We start from the raw sequence: 23,178 nt of genomic DNA, 5'->3' as shown, positions 1-23,178 counted from the left end.
GCAGCTGAAGAAATTCTGTGCTTCAGATGTACCTACAAACTCAGCACCATTCACATAGAATTAAAAAGTCCACAAGCACAGAGGCATTTTGGTCATACCATTTGGAGGCTTTTATCTCGATCTTACTGTTCCCTAATGGCAGGCATGGCTATAAAAGCAGTAACATTATGACTGTTCAATAGGTGAAGTGATATCTGAAACAGTTTAGGAATTTACCATACTTTGGAAACACAATTATGACTGCAGGACATCCTTACGCCTTTTATCCTGTCACAGACAGACTCTGGCCAAACACACAAATAAGCCACAAGGAGAATTGCATCTGGTCTGCCCAGAGCTGTTCTACCAAGTCTGCTTAGCACTAGAACAGCTTCTAGAGGGACACAGATTTCTGTCCTAGTGCAGTACAGGTAGGCAAACAGTAAGCCAGGTAAAGGTTCATGTAACATTTTTCTCCCTTTATTCTTACTGTACAATTTTGTAGTGTGCAGTACTGTGTGCTCTGTCAGCAGAAGGCCACTTCAGCCTCAGGCCACTCATCCCTTATTTCTCACAAAGACCACAGTTCCCTCAAAACTTATTTGAGGACAGGTTGCTTCACAGAATGCAGGCTGATGTTTACTTCTGCAGGCCTGCTCAACTCAGGAAGATTACTACACCTTCTAAAATGGACTGCTTAGGGCTCTCCCATGTAACATTGAAGTTCTACACTTGAGCAGCCTTTACTAACAATGTGCACAAAATAAGTTCTTAAGGCAACAGGATACATCTAATTTATCAAAAGGTTCATAATAAACTTTGAACTCCCAGGAGAAAATCCTAGCAGTATTTTGGTATCTAAACATTCCCATTATTTTTTTTTTTTCATGTCAAAATATAGATAGTGCTGGAGAAAAACTAGTAACAGTTGTTGACATTCTTAACATAGTGTCGTATCTTATCTCGTAACAAGGAAAGAACATGAAAAAGGCTTCGTTAGATATGTATTTCCTACAGCAGCTGGTAGATACACACACTGGAAAAGGCTCTTTGAAACAAACCTGACTTCTGTCATTCACACAATTTTCTGTTTTGAACACCAGTGAACCTGTTGCTACAATTTTTTAAGAAGGGAAAGATTTTTAGTCTAATGGAGCTCTGCAAAACTACGCAGAGCAGTTTCCAGCCTTTGTATTTCAGAAAGTGAGTTATCAACATAAATACTTAGTTACAGTATTACAGCAACAGGTACCAATGCTAAAGCAATGTATTAAACTGGAGTCTCTTTAAAAAGAGTGGAGTCTCAGTGCTAACTTGACTGGGAACAGGAATTCAGTCTGGTTCCTTGAAGCTGGCAGTTCTGACAGCATTCAGCAGTCAAGTAATGTGCCAGTAAGTCCAAACCTGCGTCTTTAGAAGAAATCAGGAGTATAATAGTTTGTACTTCTGTTCTACTCTCGCAGAATCTTATTTGTATTATGATTTTAAATTTTCCAACACTCAATAATAAAAGAAATTAAAAATTTATATGCAGGGAAAGTGGATTCTAGGTTCAGATTCTCTTAGGATGACAACTCAGGATTGAAAGAAATTGAAAAAAAATATATTACTATGTATCTTCAAAGATGAGTTGCTAGGACTAAACCAATGAATTAGTCCAACCCTAAAATACATGCCAAGTGATAAAGCAGAAGGTCACTTCTAAATGAAATTAGCATCTAAAGAAGTCGGCCAAGAGGCATGCCTCACACAAAAGCAAAGAAGGCAGTTAGTACACGATTGCATGGCTACATATTCCCTTTATGCAGCTGGTACAAAAAGATATTTGCAAGACCCAAATCAACGGCTTCACTGAGAGCACTGTAACACTCAAAACCATCTCAGAGCTGCGAACTCTGAACCCATTTCTTGTGCTAGACAACTGACTTCACTTTTTACAGTATGCAATTCAGATTGTAGAAGCCATTTAAATATAATTTCCACTCCAGTCAGACTCACACTTGGTCACCCCAATACCTGTGAGACTTGTGGTTGGAAGAGTGAAGGCTATGCAGGCCAATGAGAACTATAATCATGTGAATTGTATCCAAAAGCCAATTTTTGACACAAATCCCTACTATTTTAAGTAACAAATAATAACTAAAAGCTGTAAGTTAAGAGAAACTCAAATCCCACAAACACTCTTCCATCTTTGACAGGAATCAGAGTACAATGAACCTTTACAGCATAATTCTTTAATGTAGTTTCTGGTAGAGTCTGAAGGGTAAATCACTCCAATGTGTATCCATAGTTCAAGGAAAAAGTTAGACCACATCAAGCTATTTTATAGTCTTGATTTCAATTACAGAGCACAATTTCATATACTGATGTAAAATGTTTGTGAATTATAGAAATCTAATTCCTGCTCCAAATTGAACACCATCACATATCCTGAAAAGAAACAAATAAACATTGTAAGGGATACATAAGGTACTGGTTAAATTAAAATAAATTCTCCCTAGCTCCAGATTGCCAAGGTTTTCAGGCTTTGAAAAGTTACAATTAAAATTTTAGTTGACAAAGCTTTTTGTTAAATAAATGCTTTGCCAATCTGTCAGCCACAGGGAGAATTTACATTTGCAAACTAAAGCCCTTAATTTTCCAATTGCTATTATTCATTCACATTTCCCATGAATGACAAGTAGAAACACAATCCACCTCCTGTGCAAAATACAGAATATCTCACACAATACTCACAGGCAAGAACATGTCCACTGAAGCTTTGTTGTGTACTCCAGTATTTGCTTGATGTAAGATAATTGGTTGCTAACAAATTAATTTATCTATAGTTAAACTTGTTTTCATTTTTCAAGCAAAGACACTGAACTCAGCATTAATCTAATCACTTGTTTTGGGAAGACTTAAGCAAAATCCCATAAGCTGTTTGAGGGCTCATTTGCCCTGCAGAAATTAAACTTGCTACACAGCTATTCATACATTTCCACAACTGATCTTGAGTTCAACGAACTTTGAAACTTGAGAAGGAAATTCTTAAACCAAGAACTACTGTGAAAGCATCACAAATGAAGCAAGCTGAAGGAAGAGCACCAAGTGCTAAAAAAATCTCTTCATTTTGTTGATTCTATGCCAGTTTAAAGGCAGCAATTCTCTCCGGCAAAACCAGATAGAAGTGCAGTAATCTTTAAAACCAGTTACTACTAAAGAAATGTCTGTAAGACACAAACCTGTCACCAGACTGTACTCCCAGGGGGAAACAGTAGTTAAGTTCTAATCTGGCAATGTTTCCAAGTCGGAGCACGATTCCAGCACCGTAAGACCATCGAATATACTCTGCCAGTTTCTGCAGGTGAGCTCTGGGACCATCACCTGAAAGCAAAAGAGCAGGAGATGAAGACTCAAAGCAGACTGTAAGGGTGGTCAAAGGCTAACTGGATTTTCAGAGCTAGAATACAGTTCTTAGGAGCACATCCTGTAGATTCATAATTTATTTACTGCCTACAACTCCCATAAATGCCACGTACCTTGGACTCAAACCACAATAATTTTAGCTGGATTGCTGGCCAATCTTCATTTCTTACTATAGGGTACCTATTTGCATGAATCCGGAAATGGATATTAAAGACTTAAATATCTTTAGTGGGTCTCTAATAGTTTTAGTTGATTAATCTACTTTTCAATTGTGCATAAAGTGCCTCACTCCTATACAGAGGCCAGCTCTCTTCCACCAAGCGAGGCAGACAAAAAATTATCAGTATGTCCCAAATGTGATTGAAATTATATTGGAAAGTCATACACAAGCACACTCAAAGAAGTTTGGAATGGAAAAAAAAAACAAAAAAAAAAAAAAAAAACCAGCCACATCAGCTACCACACACTCATCCACACTGTAATGCCACCATTCTTCATTCAGTTCATCCTAGTAATGTCAGAATCTCACTAAAAGATCATCTTCCAATCTCCTTTCACAATGGTGTAAGATAAGAGATGTTAAGTACCAGACTGGACTGTGAACATCACCGATTCACAAGCTCTCTTTCCTACAAGTTGTGCTAGATTTATGGAGAGCTGAAAAAAAACAAATGACTTGCAATCTGCCAAATACCCAAGTTAATAGCAGCAGCTTTTTGACAGAAAACAAAATACATGAAAGTAAACAAAGTGCTTCTGAGTAAAGACATAGAACAATTCTCCTTTTTGATTTTATATATAGAGAGAAGCAGAGGTTTTGTTGCATGCAGTTCTACTGAGCCTTACCATAGTTAAGATTGCAGAGGTTTCCAGCATTAAGGAAAAAATGTGTTCGGAAAAGGTCTCCAAACCCTCCCTGGCCTGGCCGGAAAGGGAGAGGGGTATATAGATGCAAGCCACCAGCCCAGTAGGCTTCTCCTCCCAAATAATCACCTGTTGAGATAAAATGTTGGAATAAAAGCATTTACTGTGGAATATATTAAAAGAACCAGTTGTTTAAAGCACAAGAACACATCCTGAAGTTATTTTACATTGCATTTCTACCCTTTACAACTCTAGCCATTTGCTTCTAGCATTCTCCAACCTCAGCAGCTGTAGCACTTAGACAATTCTCTAAACCTTCCAAGAGAAGTGCCCTTTTATTTCATTCCCTCACCAGAACAGCCTGAGGCAAACACCTACTTGTGATTTAGAGACTACCTTCTCAACACCTCTGAAATACTTGCCTTAGTTTTAAAAATGGGAAATCAATACAATTGAACAATTAGTGTTAAAACATACTGAATCTATTGATAATGGCAAGTCAGCAGCAGAGCAAAGAACAGAACTAAGGAAGCTCTTGGTTTTCAAAACACCTTTGTTGATCAGATTACCTGAACATATGCTGTATCAAACAGATTTAATGTGATTGCTGCTATGACCAGCTTTTGGGAACTTTTTTCATCTGGAAGGTTGCTTACTAATTAAAGTGACATACAGGAAGTATGCAATTCTGAACATGGGCTTGGTTTATAAACTGATCTTATGGCTTAACTAAGAACTGCTGGGCTGTATTCCACTCTGAACTAATACACAAAGACAGATCAAAGACCTATGTTTTCTCCGATTCAAAATGCAGAATAAGTGCAATTATTTTTAAGCTACATAAAGTTTAAGGAGAGACTGACTCTGTTACACATGAATATTTACAGTATTGTCAGAGGGATGGGATTTACAGAATCACAGAATTACTGAAGCTGGAAAAGACCTCTGAGATCATCAAGTCCAGCCTGAGACCTAACACCATGACATCAGCTAAACCATGCCACCAAGTGCCACATCCAAGCTTTTCTTAAAGACTTCCAGTGACAGCAACTCCACCACCTCCCTGGGCAGTCTATTCCAGTGCCTAATCAGCTTTGCTGTGAGGAAGTGCTTCCTAACACCTAACCTAAACCTCCCCTGGCACAGCTTCATACCATGCCCTCCTGTCCTGTCACTGGTTACCTGGGAGAAGGGCCTGCCCCCCACCTGACTACAACTTCCTTTTAGGTAGTTGTAGAGAGTGATGAGGTCCCCTCTAAGTCTCCTCTTCTCCAGGCTGAACACCCCCAGCTCCCTCAGCCTTTCCTCACACAACTTTCCCTCCAGCCCCCTCACCTGTCTCGTCGCTCTCCTCTGGACCTGCTCCAGCACCTCAATATCCTTCCTGAAGTGAGGGGCCCAGAGCTGCACACAGCACTCAAGGTGAGGCCTCACCAGTGCTGAGCACAGGGGCACAATTACATCCCTGATCCTGCTGGCCACACTATACCTGATACAGGCCAAGATGCCACTGGCCTTTTGTGCCACCTGGGCACACTGCTGACTCATGTTCAGCTGCTGTCACCCAGCACTCCCAGGTCTCTCTCAGCCAGGCTGCTCTCCAGCCATTCGTTCCCCAGTCTGTAGCACTGCCTGGGGTTATTGTGGCCAAAGTGCAGTACCCTGCACTTGGCCTTGTTGAAAAGCTTCCTACCTTCACTCTGGGGCCCGATGCTGTACATACTGAATCCACGCACGCTTGTTGGTCCACCAAGGTAAAACCTAGTTGAATACAGTCAAATTTAATTTAATGCTTCTCTTGGACAGACATATTTGAAAACATCTAGCCATACTTGTAACAATGTTTTTCAGAGCTACAGGTAGCTTTGTAATAGATTTAGAAAAGAATTAGTAGTACAAGAACAAGGTGCAAGTTCAACTAGTATAAGGTAGTAAAAGAAATTACATCTACATCTAAATCTTGATGTATTTGGCCAATAAGAATAAAATGGAAGTATTAAATCAGTCTTACTTCACTTACAGATATCAAAGTAGAAGAATCTCCAGCACTAAAGAATCAGAATACTGTCTGACTCTGTTTGTTGTAATTTGAAATTCACACTTAGTATTTATTGCAAATAAATCTAAGTCTAAATAGTTTCTGCTAATGATCTTTAAACATAGGTGTTAGAGGGTAAAACTGTCTAAAAAGTCAACCTAGTTACAACATGGCTTTACTTCTAGAAGCACCTACAGCATTATCTATGCCTGATACAAAATTTTGCAGATGGTAAAATCCATTTTTCAACCATAAATTTTGGCTAGCAGAGCTACTACACCGCTAATTCTAGATTTATACTACCCCAGTATGAAAATCAAAACCAGAAAGCATGGCTTTGACTACTACATGCAGTTAAAGCTAACCAGAAATACTCTGTTCTCCTCAAGACCAGAACTGCTACTGCTCCTTCTCTTCTAATGTAGAGTTTTCTTTATGTATTTTCTGGGTTGACGGAAAACATTTGAGAATCATTTAGAAAAACTTGCCTGTCAGCTATACTGGATGGCTTGTCTCCAATAGGCACTAGTATTCCACCCCAAAGCGATGCTGAGAAAACCTTTGGGGAAAAAAAGAGAAGTTGTTTATGAATACACATTACTTAATTTTGCTAAAATTAGCATTAGGAAAATTTTGTGGCTCAGTAACAGGCAGAGCTCCCATGCACCTAGAAGAAAACTACAGCTGATCCATGTGTGTGTCTCACACCATCAGTACCAGGTATTTTCAGGAAACTCTTGACCACTGCTGCCCTCTTTCTTTTACGCAGTGTTACGCTCACCTAGCTCCTATTAGGAAGTTTTAAGTCTTGAAATAAGACAACTGCTGGCATAAATTACTCCTGGCAATTAAACCCACAGGAGGCTAAGTCCAAGAAATTGCTACCAAAAACGTACAATTATTACTTGTCTGTAAATTAGCCACCTTCTTCAACTCACTATATTGACACACACATACGGCTTTGCTGCTTACCTACACAGTAATTCTTAGGAGTCAAAGCACTGTAACAAACACCTTCAATCATTTGCTTGCTGCCTTTGTACCAAGTAGAAAGTGCTACTGCCAGACAGTGAGATCTGTTGTCAATATCAAGGGTAAAGGCATGAATGATGTCTTTAATTTTTACAGCATACTCTTGCTACCTTCTAAGAGTCCCCAGAAGCCTCCCCTGCCATTATCAGATGTGACCTCATCAGGCAGTACACACTTTTCTGGTTGCACAACACACTGCAACTGCAAAAGCCAGTTGTACACAAGCCCATGCTCATCAACAGTAAGTGCCACAAAATGATGCACACCATGTGATGAGATAGGCTTCACTTTCACTCACAGTGGTGGCAGACAAGCAGTCACCGGATAGAGCAAAGTCCTCTTTGCATAGCCATGAAGCCATTAAATTACTTCACAGGAAAACACACTGCCTTTCTCTGCTGAAGGTCAGCAGAATGATGCAATATGAAGTGTACTCATCAGGCAATGCCTCTTCTTCCACCACACAAAAAGTGCAAATATGATATAATACAAATGGTTATAGCAAACATCTTTTAAATACCCTTCTGTGTTAGCTTCATTTCACAGCTTAATTGCAGCGAGTAACCTCCAAGTGAAAAGTATGAAGCAGCAGTCACACAGCCCCATTTCAGGAGTATCTACAGAAGTATCTACAGAAGTTGTACTGGTGGTGTAATGCTAACATTCTTCCAGTATCCTAACATTTCTCCATTATTTTAGTACTTCTTAAAAAGCTGTCAAGAAGTGGATCATCTCTTTTTTTTTTTTTGTTTTGGTTAAATGATTTTTTTTTTTTAGTATATTGGGATGCAAAGTTTTATAACTTCTGATTTATAAATCACCACAGTGAAGTTGTCCTTTCAGCTATGAGACCAATTCTCCAGCTAGGAGACAAGAACTTACTGCACATCTCCATGTGGCAAAGAACTTCTTCCTAAATACAGACAGCATATTTCTAAGATATATCAAAATTCTTGTAGAAAAACTATTTCCACTTAATACTAGGCCTATCCTGTTAAAGCTGCCTGAAACTTAGTATCTCTATGTTCTTGTAAGAAGCTGAACTTCATTAAACATTAATTTGGACTGGAGTTACCCCGTGTTACATTCTCTGAAGGCCATCTTAGTTGGTATGCACAAGAACTGCTCTGCCAACCAAACCAGAACTTTAAGAGATGATGCTACAGGAATTTGTTTCAAAACCACACAGTGACTCCAAACTAAAATACCAACAGAGACCACACCATAAAATCCATGATGTGTTCTGCCAACAGGCTGGCAGACTGAGATCTCACAGAAAGTTCTCATGATACCATGTGTCTTTCTTACTGGAACTTAAATTGTTCAGTATGCAGAAAACGTTGCAGTGGCTTCACTACAGTGCTAAGCCTGCAGTCTTCTCATTCTTCCCCAGTAATTCTACACAGAAAAAATAATTACATGCTGTGGTATCAAAATTAGTGGTTATATGTTCATAATTTACAATGGCAAATGAAAACTAAACCTAAATTAGTCAGAATATTTATAACCACATGGAAGAGATGGAACAAAGACTGGAATAAGTTACTGAGATAAAAATAAAAATCACCCTTTTAAGAAAGATCACAAAGAACAAACATGCCCAGCATTGCTTCTGAAAGGAAAATAGTTCATATGATTAACTATCAAACAAGTAGCTCTTTCCAAAATGCCCACTTCAGGTGACTGTACATGGCAAGAATGTCAGGTTAAAATTAAAGAGCATTTCACTTTCAAAAAACCAAATCAAGGTATCTACACCATCTATATTCCACTTCCATAACCCTTTTCTAAGTGAAAAAAACCCTAAAGACACAGCTCAGATAACCTCACTTGTTAACTCAGAACAATCAGTAAAATATCTTTCAAAACTTTACCGAATCCCAGAGCAGTTGCTTATTCAGCTGAAACTCAAAATCCTCTTTCAGAAAGCTCACATCTCCACCTGTATAGCCAGCCAACTCCTGCAAAGACATAAGTTTATGGAAGTTTTAATGTGTATTACATGTTTCTTCCCTCTAAAAGTTCCTCATGTCTGCATGAGCAGAGTTTCTGTACAAGAAATACAGATGAGATGGAATGGAGAGACAACTGAATTTGAAACCAATGGAGAAACCATGCATGACCCTCAGAACAATGAGCTGCATTTTTCTCTCCCATGTATTAAACCAAGGTATTGCTTTCTAAGCAATTAGTAGAATGGAGCTGGTAAACCCAGCAGCTAAAATGAGATCTCTTACTGTATTTACCTACACCTGAGAAGATTTCACACATACTAAATCAGGGCTGAAGAACCAGCCAGCCAGTTGCATTACACCAGTGCTGGTCAAAAATAACTCTGAATTATAACCACCTTTCTCACTCAGAAACAGAATAGTTCACTGCTGCTTACAGGAACACTGACACTTCTAGTTCCAATGACATCCCAAAGCACTCTGCTTCTAAAGCACTGAAGAAGAGAATACTTCTAAAGTATTAACTCCTAGAGCAAAAAGCCAGCTTTTCTCAAAGCTCTGTAAGCAATAGGAGTGAAAGCCCTTTTCTGTACCATAATAATGTGTATGCTCTTGGCAGTTACTTTTACCTACTCTTTAATTTTTAAGACTGACAAACTTCTTAAGCTAGCAAGAGTACCACAGCCTGGTAGTCTCACCTTGCAGTGTTAGAAAGCAAGGACTAATACCTACTATAAAGGGTAATTACATCAGGGATAACATAACTCAGCTAACAAATAATTTCATGCTTATGGTGAGATAAAATGGCTCTGCTGTTTGACCAATGGTATACAAATGAAAATCTGCCACCATAAAAAAGGTGTAATGATTTTGTCTTTACACTGTGTGCCTTTTAAAAAGTAAACACTGAACATCACTGTCTCCTAGTTAATTTCAAATGAAATTCTAACTTCAGTCATGTTTAAACACACACATCAATGGGATAAGTAAAGCCTTGCTCAAACACACTTTGATATAAAATCCAATAATAGTGTAAGGTGGTTTAATAATACCTGATTAATTTTTAGCAAAGCACCTCGTTTTGGCAAAATCGAAGAGTTCCGGGAATCAATAACCATAGCATGCTGAAAAGAATCAAACGATTATGGTTAGGTTCTTGTATCTGCTGAATACAAGAGAGAGATACATATTTTCCTGCCAAAACTCTGTATGCAGTGGAAGAGAGCCATAGCTCCAGCTAAGGCTGCTGTAGCTCCATGGATCTAGGAGTAACGTACCTACAGACTAATGTAGTTCTGACTTTAAAAGCCACATACACACACGTGGCCTTTTGGCCATGGTACACACAAGAAATCACAGTAACCCACAAATAAAATCTTCTACAATTTGTTATCTAGTAGTTAAAGATGGCAAGTGGCCAAAAGCTGGTATGGGAAAAAAAGTATTTGGAAAGGGGACAGCGGTATTTATAAATATCTGAGGGCTGGGTGTCAAGAGGGAGGGGACAGGCTCTTCTCTGTTGCACCCTGTGATAGGACAAGGGGCAATGAATACAAACTACAGCACAGGAGGTTCCACCTCAACATGAGGAGGAACCTTTTCACTGTGAGGGTGACAGAGCACTGGAACAGGCTCCCCAGAGAGATTGTGGAGTCCCCTTCTCTGGAGACTTTCAAGACCCATCTGGATGCATTCCTGTGCAACCTGTGCTAGATTCTATGGTCCTGCTCTGGCAGGGGGGTTGGACTTTATGATCTCCAGAGGTCGCTTTCCAACTCCTGACATCCTTTAATCCTATGACTGTAGGATGAGAAAAATCTGCTGATCTTGTCTTGACTACAAAACAGTTCTGGAAAAAGAGATAGCAGATGACATGGAGGGAGGCTCTGCAGAAAGAACACATCAGCCCAAGCAACAGTCAAAATGCAACAGTCAACTAGGAAAATGTTTTCTAGCTGGACCACCCGGATGACTGTGTGAATGACAAACAGTGAAAGATGTCTGAAGTAAAGCTCACTACCTAATAAGACAAAAACTATCATTTTTAAGTATGAAATGACTCAAAATAATGTGCTTTAAAAAATGATGAGGAAAAAAGCCTTACAGAGAGAGAAGATTTAAGAGAGTGTCCACTTTCTTCTCGAACAGAAAAAGATGCTGTTCTAGCAAGGCAGCCAAGCTCTCTCCACACACCCTCCCACTTCAGTGTGTGATTGGTCTTCCAGATTGGAAACTACAAATAAAGAATTGAGTAAGACATGAAAAAAAAAATTACTACAAAACCAAAATAAACATTTCCCTGAAAAATCCTTCTCTCCAAAGTTCATTTATACACAAGTCTATGCTTTTTATTTCCAAACTTCTTGGATCTTATAGAAGCCCTTCTTCAGTTTAGAGTAATGCTAATTCTGCTACGGCCAAGAGAGTTTCTTCAAACAGGTGCACACTGCTTAACCCAACCCAAATGAAAAAACATCTTCAAGTGAACTGATACAGTGAGTAGATAACCAGTTGCTTCCCTGATATGATACCATAAAATGTTAAAAATGTGGATAAAAACCAGATTGATATTTTTATATGGCCAAAATAAGACTGAATTCTAACAAAAAGACTAAGGTGTATTATCTTTGCCATTTAAAAATTGTTGACTTCTTTCAAATGAGAACAAGTTATCCCTGTGAACAAGTGTTTCAACCAAAAATAGCAAACCAAATATTTGCAAAAGCCAGATGTGATCTGTATGAAATATAAATGAAGCTTCTGCTACACTTACATTAAATTCTGTGGAAATTCCTCTATCAGTTTCACGAAGAGAGCTCCAAGGAAACTGCCCAGTTACTTTATAGAGGTTAACTGAAAAACTGAAACACAGCATTAGTGGTAGGTTTGAAGTGAAACTATTTAAGTGGGTGGAGATTTAAATTATCACACAAAATGTCAGAGACCAGCTCTCCTACATTAACAGACTATCAAAGGAATAAAAATAATTCTCCATGGAAGATCTTATTAATTGTTTTATATTGCTTCATTGAAGTAAGAAGTACTCAAAAAGGCAAGCCCTACTTTCTTTCAAACTTTCCAGGCTGTGGTTTGAAGAATGACAGGCCGTAGGAAGTTTCCTTTGTTCCGTAGGAAAACTGGAAGGTTACCTTTTCTGCACGCCCAAAGAGATTTGGGAATTTAAGCCCAAGTACCTACAGAAGATAAATTAAACAAACAGACAAGCAATAAACTTAACAATATTTTATATAGTTTGCTGCTTTGCAGCTTAATCATATGCTGAAGACAAGCATATCTACCATGAGAAAAGAAGACATTAAAAATAGCTGTAACTGAATGTGATTTTAAAAGCCAATCTCTTTGTACTGCCAGCAAAGACCATCACAATAGCACAAGTTACAGTTAATCATTCAATGTTTACTGCTGTCCAGTAGCTGCTGACTAAATCTGCATTCTCACTGTATCATCAGTATTGCTATTATTTCAAGCCAAATCTCCCAGCCAGTCTCAAATTCCACGGAATAAGTCTTTGGCATAATAAGCAGCAATCAGCAGCTGCTCTGCAACTGCGTACTTTCCAGCTGATCATCAGGAAAACTACCTGTCAGGCAGGGTTCATCAAAACCACTGCAATAAGCCAAGGGAAAATTAACAATCCCGAGCTACCTCCCTATGTTAGTTTTGAGTAGGAAGATACTTTCACAATCAGTGCTGTTGGCAGTACAACAAATCATCGCAACTGTCTAGAAACTAGTTAAATGCTTTTGCCAGCTTTGACACAAATTCCTTGTACCGCTTTGGCAGCTCTTGGCCCTTCCGCAGAAAGGATGAAGGAGGTTTCCTTCAAGCAAGCCACTACCAGGATTGTTCTACTGTTGTGTGTTCTATTTTAAAAAGCTACCAAATCCTGATTGCCTTTGTCTAACACCTGTTGGAAGCACATCAGTCACCTGAACTTTGAGATAACAGCTACTATGCAATTATCCAACTAACCAGAAAGAATAGCATAAAATATTAGACCTATAGGCTTCACGTAAATTTAAGGGATTACAATAAATGTCAAATCTATCCAACACTTAAGGAAACAGTTTCTGTTGCCAATACCAGCATGTATAAGTCATACTTTTGGATCATTCACATGTTTTACTTCTCTGTAACAAATTAAAACCAAATAGAAGAGTACAACAAGAGAAACCCAAGTAGCTTTCAGAGTTTTTGAAGGCACTACAACCAGCAAGCGGATTCCCCACTGGTTTCATTCAGGCCACAACACCCTAGACACTGCTCTCAGCAGCAGAGCTGCCTATGCAGCTGTCAACGGACTGAGATCCTCTTCTCCCTGCACTTGTAAAACACCATCACCAGAGTCATGCAGTATCTTATCCAGGTTAAAAATACCCCTAAGTAGAAAAGGATGAGTCCCTTGATCTGGCTTATCTACCAGCCCCAGGCATAGCTGCACTGGGCACATGAGAAAGGAGAAGAGGTGCAGGAACGAGCACCTGAACATGATTTACTTATACCAGCACTTCTGTTAAAAGGACACTAAAAGAACAAGAGCATGGTTGTTATTTTTGGTGTCAAGTGGTAAATATTTTTCACACAATATTTTTATCTGATGCATCCTTAATTGAAACAAATAGAAGTTACACAGCTTGGTCTAGAAAACCTTGCATTTTACAGCACAGAACAACTGGGCCAAAATAGTGAAAATCAAGAACAGTTTCTCCATCACATATAAAGCATTTTGACTGAGAAGAAAACACTTGCAAATACATCTCACAGAAATGAAATGCCCAACCGCTTACTAGTCTCCTCAGCAGACAGTGTCGTAAATATTGCAAAGAAATAATTTAAGTTCATTTTAATACTTAAAAAAATAACACACTGAGTTGGAAGCTATAGTATATTTCTCTAGCTCAAAACAGACTTTGCTGAATGAAAGCCTGAGTCAAAGGTCTTGCAAAACCTTAGTAAAGCTGGACCAAGAAAATAATTTGCCTTGGGTCAAATTCCTTGCTAGGTTTGAAATGTGAAAGAGGAATATCAAAACAAACAATGATTTGAAATAACCCATACCATGCTGCCTTCATTGTTGCCAACCATAGTGTTATAGCTTCCAGTTAGTCTTCTCAATTCTGTTACTTCAAAGGTTACGTCTAAACCATTTGGAAGGGCATCATCTCCTACACAAACAAACAAACATATGTTAGCTCTAAAGACCTATATAAAAACCCCACAAACAGAAGATTAATTATTTCAAAACCAGTTGATTTTAATTAGCATCAAAGTCCACATCACAAAGCAAAATGGCTTGGGAAAGAGACACCATTTGGGTAATAGCGCACAATGTGGTTCAATCATAGTATGACTGGCCTTAATCATCAACACATTCATTATGAAATAGTGACATTTGCTTGTTACCTACCCACTAAAGATGTACACAAATCCTACCTCACAATAAACAGAAATTACAGTGGTCCAGACATGGCAAGAAGAACACTGTCACTATGGCCGAGCTCTCAAAGGGTCACTGCTGAACATGACCACTTTCCTCAGGACTCTGGCTACAGCAGCTGTTGCAAAACACAGCTGTCAAAGGTACCTAAATCTGCTTGCAGGAAATGGCACAGCATTCCATCACTTGTGGGACTACATTGCATTTCCTTCTCAGTAAAAACTTTTGTATGCTGAAGAAAACAGCAATCACCAGCTCAGGAACATCAAGTGAGCCTTACTATGAAACCTACACACATCCATCTGGCCCATATACAACATAAGCCAATTTTTAACCAGAAGCACTGATACAATTACTAGTCTTTCCTTAATAGTTAAGTTTCTGATGATATAGTATCAGTTATGTGATGTGTAATACATGGAAATACAGGAGGCGCTTTTAAGCTTTTTCTCAAGTGTCCCTCTAAAACTTTAAGAGATATGTACTGTAATTATTTTAGTAGTGGAAATTCACTCATTTTTTTCAAGTATATCACAAAATCACAGAATTAACCAGGTTGGAAAAGACCTTTAAGATAGTCCACCCTATCACCCAACATCATCTAACCAACTAAACCATGGCACTAAGTGCCTCATCCAGTCTTACTTTAAACACTTCCAGGGACAGTGACTCCACCACCTCCCTGGGCAGCCCATTCCAATGGCAAATCACTCTGTGAAGAATTTCTTCCTAATATCCAGCCTAAACCTCCCCTGGCACAGCTTGAGACTGTGTCCTCTTGTTCTGTCACTGGTTGCCTGGGAGAAGAGACCAACCCCCAGCCTGGCTACAGCCTCTCTTCAGGTAGTTGTAGACAGCAATAAAGTCTCCCCGGAGCCTCCTCTTCTCCAGGCTAAACCCCAGCTCCCTCAGCTTCTCCTCACAGGGCTTGTGCTCCAGACCCCTCACCAGCTTTGTTGCCCTTCTCTGGACACGTTCAAGCAGCGCAACATCTTTCTTGAACTGAGGGGCCCAGAACTGGACACAGTACTCAAAGTGTGGCCTAACCAGTGCTGAGTACAGGGGCAGAATGAAGTTTATTTAAGGACACTTGCAAATCTTCCGCGTAAGAATCACAGAATTATAAATCATTTGAGTTGGAAAAGACCTTCAAGATCATTGAGTTCAACCATTACCTACCTCTACCATATCTGGTGCTAAATCATGTCCCCTCAGCACCATATCTCTGCCTCTCTTAAACACCTACAGGCACAGGGATTCAACCACCTCTCTGGGGAGCCTACACCAGTGTTTGAGATCCCTTTCAGTCAAGAATTTTCTTCCAGCAGCAAATCTAAATCTACCCTGGTGCAACCTGGGCAATCACTTGTTACTAGGGCGAATGACCCCAACTCACTTTAACCCCCTTTCAGGGAGCTATAGAGAACAAGATCTCCCCTTGGCCTCTTTTTTCCCAGATTAAAGAACCCCAGTACCCTCAGCTGCTCCTCAGAAGACCTGTTCTCCAGACCCTTTACCAGCTTTGTTGTCTGTGTCTGGACCCACTAACACACACAGCTACATACATTTGTATACATAGCACAGCTACATGCACATCTGAAATCATACATATGCACGTGTCTGTGAGGTGAGGATTAATGAGGCAATACCTACCCTGACAGGTATCAATCAGAACGTCTACCTGTCTAAAGATTCCAAGGCGAAGCAAATTTTCACGAGCTTCATGCGATTTTCTCATCACCTAGAGGATGAGAGAAGTAGCTCAGCCATAGAATCACAGAATAGTTTGAGTTGAAAGGGACCTCCAAAGCTCATCTAGTCCACTTCAGCCTTTCTGTTTACCAAAAAAATAACTAGGATAAAGTAGGTAAATGCAGTTAAGGCATAAAATATTCACAGATTTTGTGTGTAAAGACACATACATGCACCTTCAAAACAGATCACAGTCACTTCAACACTTGATTATGTAATTAATTAAATAAATTAAATTATCCAGTTCAGTTCCTACCTTTTGTTAGCTTGCTTCCTATTCCTTGCAATACTCAAACCAACTATTCAAATAGGTTTCAGTAGTTAAAACTTATTTACCTATGGATAGGGCCCATGCTTTTGGCAAAAGCCCCAAACACCCTAAATCTTTTTGAATTTAGACCAATTTAAAGGTCTAACTGCCAGCCACATTCCAGAATTATTGTAACCCAGAAGTGCAAGGACATATAGCCAAACTCACACTTTGATACACTGTGGAGATGGGCAAATTATAATGTACTGAGATCCAATAATTTATCTTAATTTGCTTAAGTGTCATGCACAGTTAGCAATTCTCAAATGGGAAGACTAAGGCTGAAAAAATATCTGAGAATAGTCTGACATCTCAAAACATCTTTGAACAAATCAAAAAACACAGTATCTGCCAAGACTTCATGTTTAAGTTTGGCTTCTGTATCAGAAGATCAGAATCATCACAAAACTTGTAAAGTTGTCCCGTATCTGAAGGATCTAGCCCAAAGCAGGAAAAAGAAAAAAATGTAACCTGAATTTTTAACCAGTAGGTCTGGTATTCACTTACAGTACTTACATCAATGAGATTTTTCGCCTTGAAAACATCAGCAATTTCATACATGATAATATCATCTTTGGTCCTTCCAAGTCCATCAAAGTGCACATGCTGAACCACCACCTAAGCAGAACAAATGTTTGAACACAAACACTGAATTTGCATCTAGTAATGGGTATCCAAGTCACCAATGTAGGAAAAAATACTGCTGTTCAAGTGAAAACCCCTGAAAATTCCGAGGCTAAGTACAGCTAAACTACACTATCTAAAATCTTGGGAAGTTGGTCTCGTAACATAAAAACTGAAGAAAAAAGAACTCTAACACCAAAGCCAAGACTGGTTGTAGCAGAAAGGTTTTAACTGTTGTATGGACAAATAAATTACTGCACAAATCACACTGAGGTATTAGGATGTGTAAGACAAAACAAGTGGTTACTCATATTTACCTACTTCTTGTATGAGCTACACATAAGCAAAGAGTTGAAAGAAAAACCAAGCAGACCTACAAGCCATGAATATTTAAACTCTATTAACATTTGTAAAGTCATATAATCATTTTGGTTGGGAAAGACCTTTACGATCACTAAGTCCAACCATTACCTAACTACCAAGTGTGGTGCTAAGCCGTGTCCCACGGTACCATACCTCTGTGTCTTTTAAACACCTCCAGAGGTGTTTAAAAAGACACTGCCACTGGACCAGTGTACTTAAAAATGCATATTAAGATCTCTAGCATCGCAATGTTTTATGTTTTCTTTAAATCATTCAAGTAAGTTAAAATCTTGTTATATAATGATCTGAGATATTTTTGTCTTAAAAATCACAACACACTCCAGGTTAACTGGTACAAACAGACTACAGTGATGACATTTCTCTTACTTCTCTAATCTTTTCAGTGTATTATAATTTTAGAAGTATGCATCACAACCCCACATCTGCAAATGCTTCACATATTCCCATATAACAGAACAGTGGAACAAGAGCAACCTGGCATTACTGCAAATTGCTTGAAAAAACCTTATCAGAATATATATATAATGAACTAAACAAAAATGTTGTCACCAGCTTTCTAGCGAGGATGACTTTGAATAGACTAAGAGGAAGGAAAGTTTTAATAACATAACACATGGTATCTCACTCCTATAGCACAGCACAACATACCATAGGCCAAGACAGATATAGTCTGATGTACTAAAGAAGAAAAAAGCTACCATCCTCTGCTGAAGTTAACAATATAATTCACCTGGTGGCACTTTACACTAACATGGCTAATAGTGCACTCTAGGAGATTAGGAGCAAACCAAGCAACTGTACTTAAAAGCAGTGCTGCAGAAGCAATAATCTTTTATGAGAAGAGATGGGAAAGTAGCATCTGGAACAGGCCTGTTAGCTCAAAGTTGAATTTTAATAACAACTCTTGTGGCAGGGCAAAAAGAACAGGAAATAGACAACATCAGATTAAATTCATAGCATTAAATGTACTTCTTTCACGTCTCAAATCATAGTTTAGAAAGTTTCCTTAAGAAAAGCAAGCAAGCAAGAATGTCAAGACATTTGTCTTAAGGAAAAAAATGAGGATGTAGTTCAGTTACTTACATCTTTGTTTTCAAGAATTTCCTGCTTGGCCTCAGGTTCAACTTCAACCAGTTCAGCTTCCTCTCCCAAGGCACCAAAATCTGGCCCACCCATTGGAAGAGGCTCCAAACTCTGAAATCATAAAAGAAAACCACATGCATTTGTTATTCATGACTTCTGCAAAGGAGATGAACTACAGCCCTAATCAGATCCTAAGGGAAAAAAAGTCAAAAAGAACTAAACTGAGGGGAATCACCAGCACATCTGTTACCTTCCTGCTTGCTGACTTTTTTAATGGAAATAGCTTTCATGTTGAATGCTTTCTCAAAAAAAGGCATGTTTTGTTAAAGATGAATTCTACCTTCTTAAACACCAAAATCTAAAAATATCCCAGGGTGTCAATACTTAGTTTGGGAGAGAAGTGTAAATGTTGAGCAATTAAAAGACGAAAAAAAAAAAAAGAAAACCAAAATGTTTTCAGCATGTTACTTTGCTTTACATATAAACATACACCTTTATATTTTAATATTTCTTCTAAAAGTAATCTTCCAAGTAATGCTCAAGAACTCCAGTCCCTACTCACCAGAAGTGAACTTTTTAATCAAAATGGTTTCCACCACAGCATAGATATACTACATGTGAAAGAGTCCTAAAATAAGATTTATCAGAAGATAAGAGATTCATGCATGAGTGAATAAAGGGTTACCTTCAAAAGCAGAGGTCAAGATTGGATAACTCAGTAAATCTACTTTTAGTCTTAGGACACTAATATAGACAGCATTTGCTGCATTATTTAAGGATAGCTGTTTTGCTAGAACAACATATTGCTGTTAGAGATCAGAATCAGGTTAAACAAAGATAGAATCCTCTTTCACTCCCAGTAATTTTCAGGCAAGCATGAAATGCTCTGCATTTGCACAATACTGTCTATCAGCTTATGTTACAGATGAACACATAACACAGAAGGGGGAAAAAAACAAAAAGAAATTAAATTAGTCATGGTAATTAGATACTCTGGAGCCTTAAAAGCCCCCTGCAGCTGTTCCTCAGGCTACTTAAATGCTATATAAAAGCCTGTTGGTTTTCAACAGCTCACAGAAAAGAGGTATCCTACCAGGGATCTTGTGGAATCACTCAGACCATTCTTAGCCCCCCCAGAAAGTCAGTCACTCATTAATCATACTTGAGTTATCTACATCACAGTTTCATGGACCCCTCTGCAGGCTCCCCATGGCTGCTTTAAGGGGAAAGCAGCTTAATCCAAACCCACACGGTATTCCACCAAATGGCTGTAACGTTTGCTCTGTGATTTCTCTGCTTTACAGTCAACAGCAGCACTGACCTTTTCAGCACCACACAGATATTCTTACAGCTTAACTTTGTTATAAGCTATCTCGCACAGCTCTTGCACTTTTTCATAGGACTGCTCAACAGCCGACTGATCATCTGGACTATCCTGAGAGATGTTTCCCTAATCTCTTTTTGAAGCAAGGAGAATTCATGGCCTTCCTAAAGTATTCCACTCCAGGTGCTTCAGCCATGCGAGGCACATCTTTCAGCAACGCTGCTGTGTATCGGGGAAGTGCAAGCCTAAAACCTCCATTTCTCACCGCGCCTGCTGCACCCCTGGGGCACTTTCTCTTTGCTTTGGGCAGGGGCGGGGTGTTTTTTTCCGCTTTCCTTTACGCAACCTAGCTCTTTCGGTAAGGTCAACCTCGACCGCCACCACGGAGGACGTAAAGATCCGTGAAGGGAAAGCAGCGCTCTTCGGTGGATCATTATAGCGGCAGCTGAGACTGGCCCAGGCGCCCACCCCTGCGCCTGCCACCAGCCGAGCTCCAGGCATGCCCATGGCAAGACGCGGGTCGCCGTCCCGGCTGCCCAACACTAGGCATGTAGCCTCAGACTGCCACCGACCGGGCGTGCGCGGAGCCCTTCAAATAAGGCGGGGCACAGCACCGCACGGCAGAGCGGCCCGATGCTGATCTCGGTCCTATCCCCGGTGAAGGGCACTCTACCCGCCCGAGGAGCACGTCCGGCGCTCAACCCCCTCTCCACGCTTGTCGTGAAGGTCGCCGACCGGTCCCCCGGCGACCTTCGGGAGAGGCCCAGCGGGGAGCGCCGGGCGGGGCCTCTGAACCTCCCTTCGACGGGCCGTTTTCCCGCCGCCCCGCAGCCCGGCGCTTACCCGTGCGTGCACGGTGCCCATGACGGCAAAGGGCGGCAGCAAGGAGCCGTGCGGGCTGGACGGCTGCAGGTAACTCAAGGCCGCACCACGGAGGCAGCCATGACAAGCAGCCCCACCCCGACTCCCATTGGCCGGCGGAACGGGAAAAGGCGGGGCGAAGCGCGCGCGCTCTCCGGTTGCCCCAGCCCTGCAGGGGCGCATGCGCAGATAGGAGCCGGAAAGGTGGCACGCAGGGAGGCCGCCCCGGAACCGGAGCGTTCTCAGGGGTACCCTCTCCCAGGAGCGCGCTGAAGCCTAGGCACCGCTGCCTGTTGGAAGTGAGTGAGCAAGACCAAGCGCCTCTCGTCTGACAGGCAAGAGGAAACTCCATGATTCGCTGCACCCCATCTTAAACTGACATCAAACTTTATGTTTTAAATTACTTAGTAGAGTTATTTGGCATAGGTACCCGCACTGTGATAAAAATACTGAGTTTGTTCTAAAAAAAGGAAAGCATAAGAAAGACATTGAGGTGTCCAGAGAAGGGAAACAATGTTGGAGAGCAGGTCTTCTGAGGAGTGCCTGAAAAGAGGGGCAAGAGGAGCCTCCACTCTTTATTGGACGTGGAGGGTAACATTGTAACTAAGGATGAGGAGAAGGCTGAGATTCTAAATACCTTCTTTGCCTCCATTTTCAACAGTAAGGCAGGAGGACTTCAGGATAACTGGCCTCCTGAGCTGGTTGATGGGGTCAAGGAGCAGTGTTGTACTCCTGAAATCCATGTGGAATTAGTTCGAGACTTGTTGAGTCACTTGGATATTCACAAGTCCATGGGACCTGATGGGATTCATCCTAGGGTGCTGAAAGAGCTGGCAGATGAGCTGGCCAAGCCTCTCTCCATCATTTTCCACCAGTCCTGGCTCACTGGAGAGGTCCCAGAAGACTGGAAACTGGCCAATGTGATGCCCATCCACAAGAAGGGACGAACAGAAGAACCTGGGAACTACAGGCCTGTCAGCCTGACCTCAGTGCCAGGGAAAATCATGGAGCAGATTGTCTTGGGGGCAATCACTGCATACCTGAAGGATAGCCAAGGAATCAGGCCCAGCCAACATGGATTTAGGAAGGGCAGGTCCTGCCTCACCAACCTGATCTCCTTCTATGATCAGGTGACCCGCCTGGTGGACGTGGGAAAGGCTGTGGATGTAGTCTACCTGGACTTCAGCAAGGCCTTTGACACTGTCCCCCACAGCAAACTCCTGGCCAAGCTGTCAGCCTGTGGCTTGGACAGCAGCACTCTGCGCTGGGTTAGGAACTGGCTGGAGGGCCGAGCCCAGAGAGTGGTGGTGAATGGTGCCACATCCAGCTGGCAGCCTGTCACTAGTGGTGTCCCCCAGGGATCAGTGCTGGGCCCCATCCTGTTCAATATCTTTATTGATGATCTGGATGAGGGGATTGAGTCCATCATCAGTAAATTTGCAGATGACACCAAGCTGGGAGCAGGTGTTGATCTGTTAGAAGGTAGAAGGGCTCTGCAGAGGGACCTTGACAGGCTGGACAGATGGGCAGAGTCCAACATGATGGCATTCAACAAGTCCAAGTGCTGGGTGCTGCACTTCGGCCACAACAACCCCATGCAGAGCTACAGGCTGGGGTCAGAGTGGCTGGAGAGCAGCCAGGTGGAAAGGGCCCTGGGGGTACTGGTTGACAGGTGCCTGAACATGAGCCAGCAGTGTGCCCAGGTGGCCAAGAGAGCCAATGGCATCCTGGCCTGCATCAGAAATAGTGTGGCCAGCAGGAGCAGGGAGGTCATTGTACCCCTGTACACAGCACTGGTTAGGCCACACCTTGAGTACTGTGTCCAGTTCTGGGCCCCTCAGTTTAGGAAAGATGTTGAATTGCTGGAGCATGTCCAGAGAAGGGCAACGAGGCTGGGGAGAGGCCTTGAGCACAAGCCCTATGAGGAGAGGCTGATGGAGCTGGGACTGTTTAGCCTGGAGAAGAGGAGGCTCAGGGGAGACCTCATTGCTGTCTACAACTACCTGAAAGGAGGTTGTAGCCAGGAGGGGTTTGGTCTCTTCTCCCAGGCAACCAGCAGCAGATCAAGAGGACACAGTCTCAAGCTGCGCTGGGGGAGGTTTAGGCTGG

At 41.1% G+C, this 23,178-nt stretch overlaps 1 protein-coding gene across 1 annotated transcript; it reads right to left on the bottom strand.

Moving 5' to 3' along the window:
- Window positions 1-2,178: 2,178 nt before the first annotated feature.
- On the bottom strand, window positions 2,179-21,081 carry SAMM50 (SAMM50 sorting and assembly machinery component). Its single transcript, XM_054399599.1, has 15 exons — window positions 21,052-21,081; window positions 18,885-18,995; window positions 17,310-17,411; window positions 16,385-16,472; window positions 14,353-14,459; window positions 12,337-12,467; window positions 12,047-12,134; window positions 11,378-11,506; window positions 10,326-10,397; window positions 9,196-9,282; window positions 6,778-6,848; window positions 5,945-6,012; window positions 4,234-4,380; window positions 3,204-3,345; window positions 2,179-2,409 (listed from the first exon to the last, which is right to left on the bottom strand). Exons 1-15 carry the CDS (start codon window positions 21,070-21,072, stop codon window positions 2,364-2,366), a joined length of 1,410 nt encoding a protein of 469 aa, XP_054255574.1. The 5' UTR covers window positions 21,073-21,081; the 3' UTR covers window positions 2,179-2,363.
- Between the last annotated feature and the right edge of the window lie 2,097 nt (window positions 21,082-23,178).

This window comes from Indicator indicator, chromosome 3, assembly GCF_027791375.1.
Source record: "Indicator indicator isolate 239-I01 chromosome 3, UM_Iind_1.1, whole genome shotgun sequence".
Lineage (NCBI taxonomy): Eukaryota > Metazoa > Chordata > Aves > Piciformes > Indicatoridae > Indicator > Indicator indicator.
Note: the sequence above shows the minus strand (reverse complement) of the source record. Positions and strands in the feature narration are given on the sequence as shown.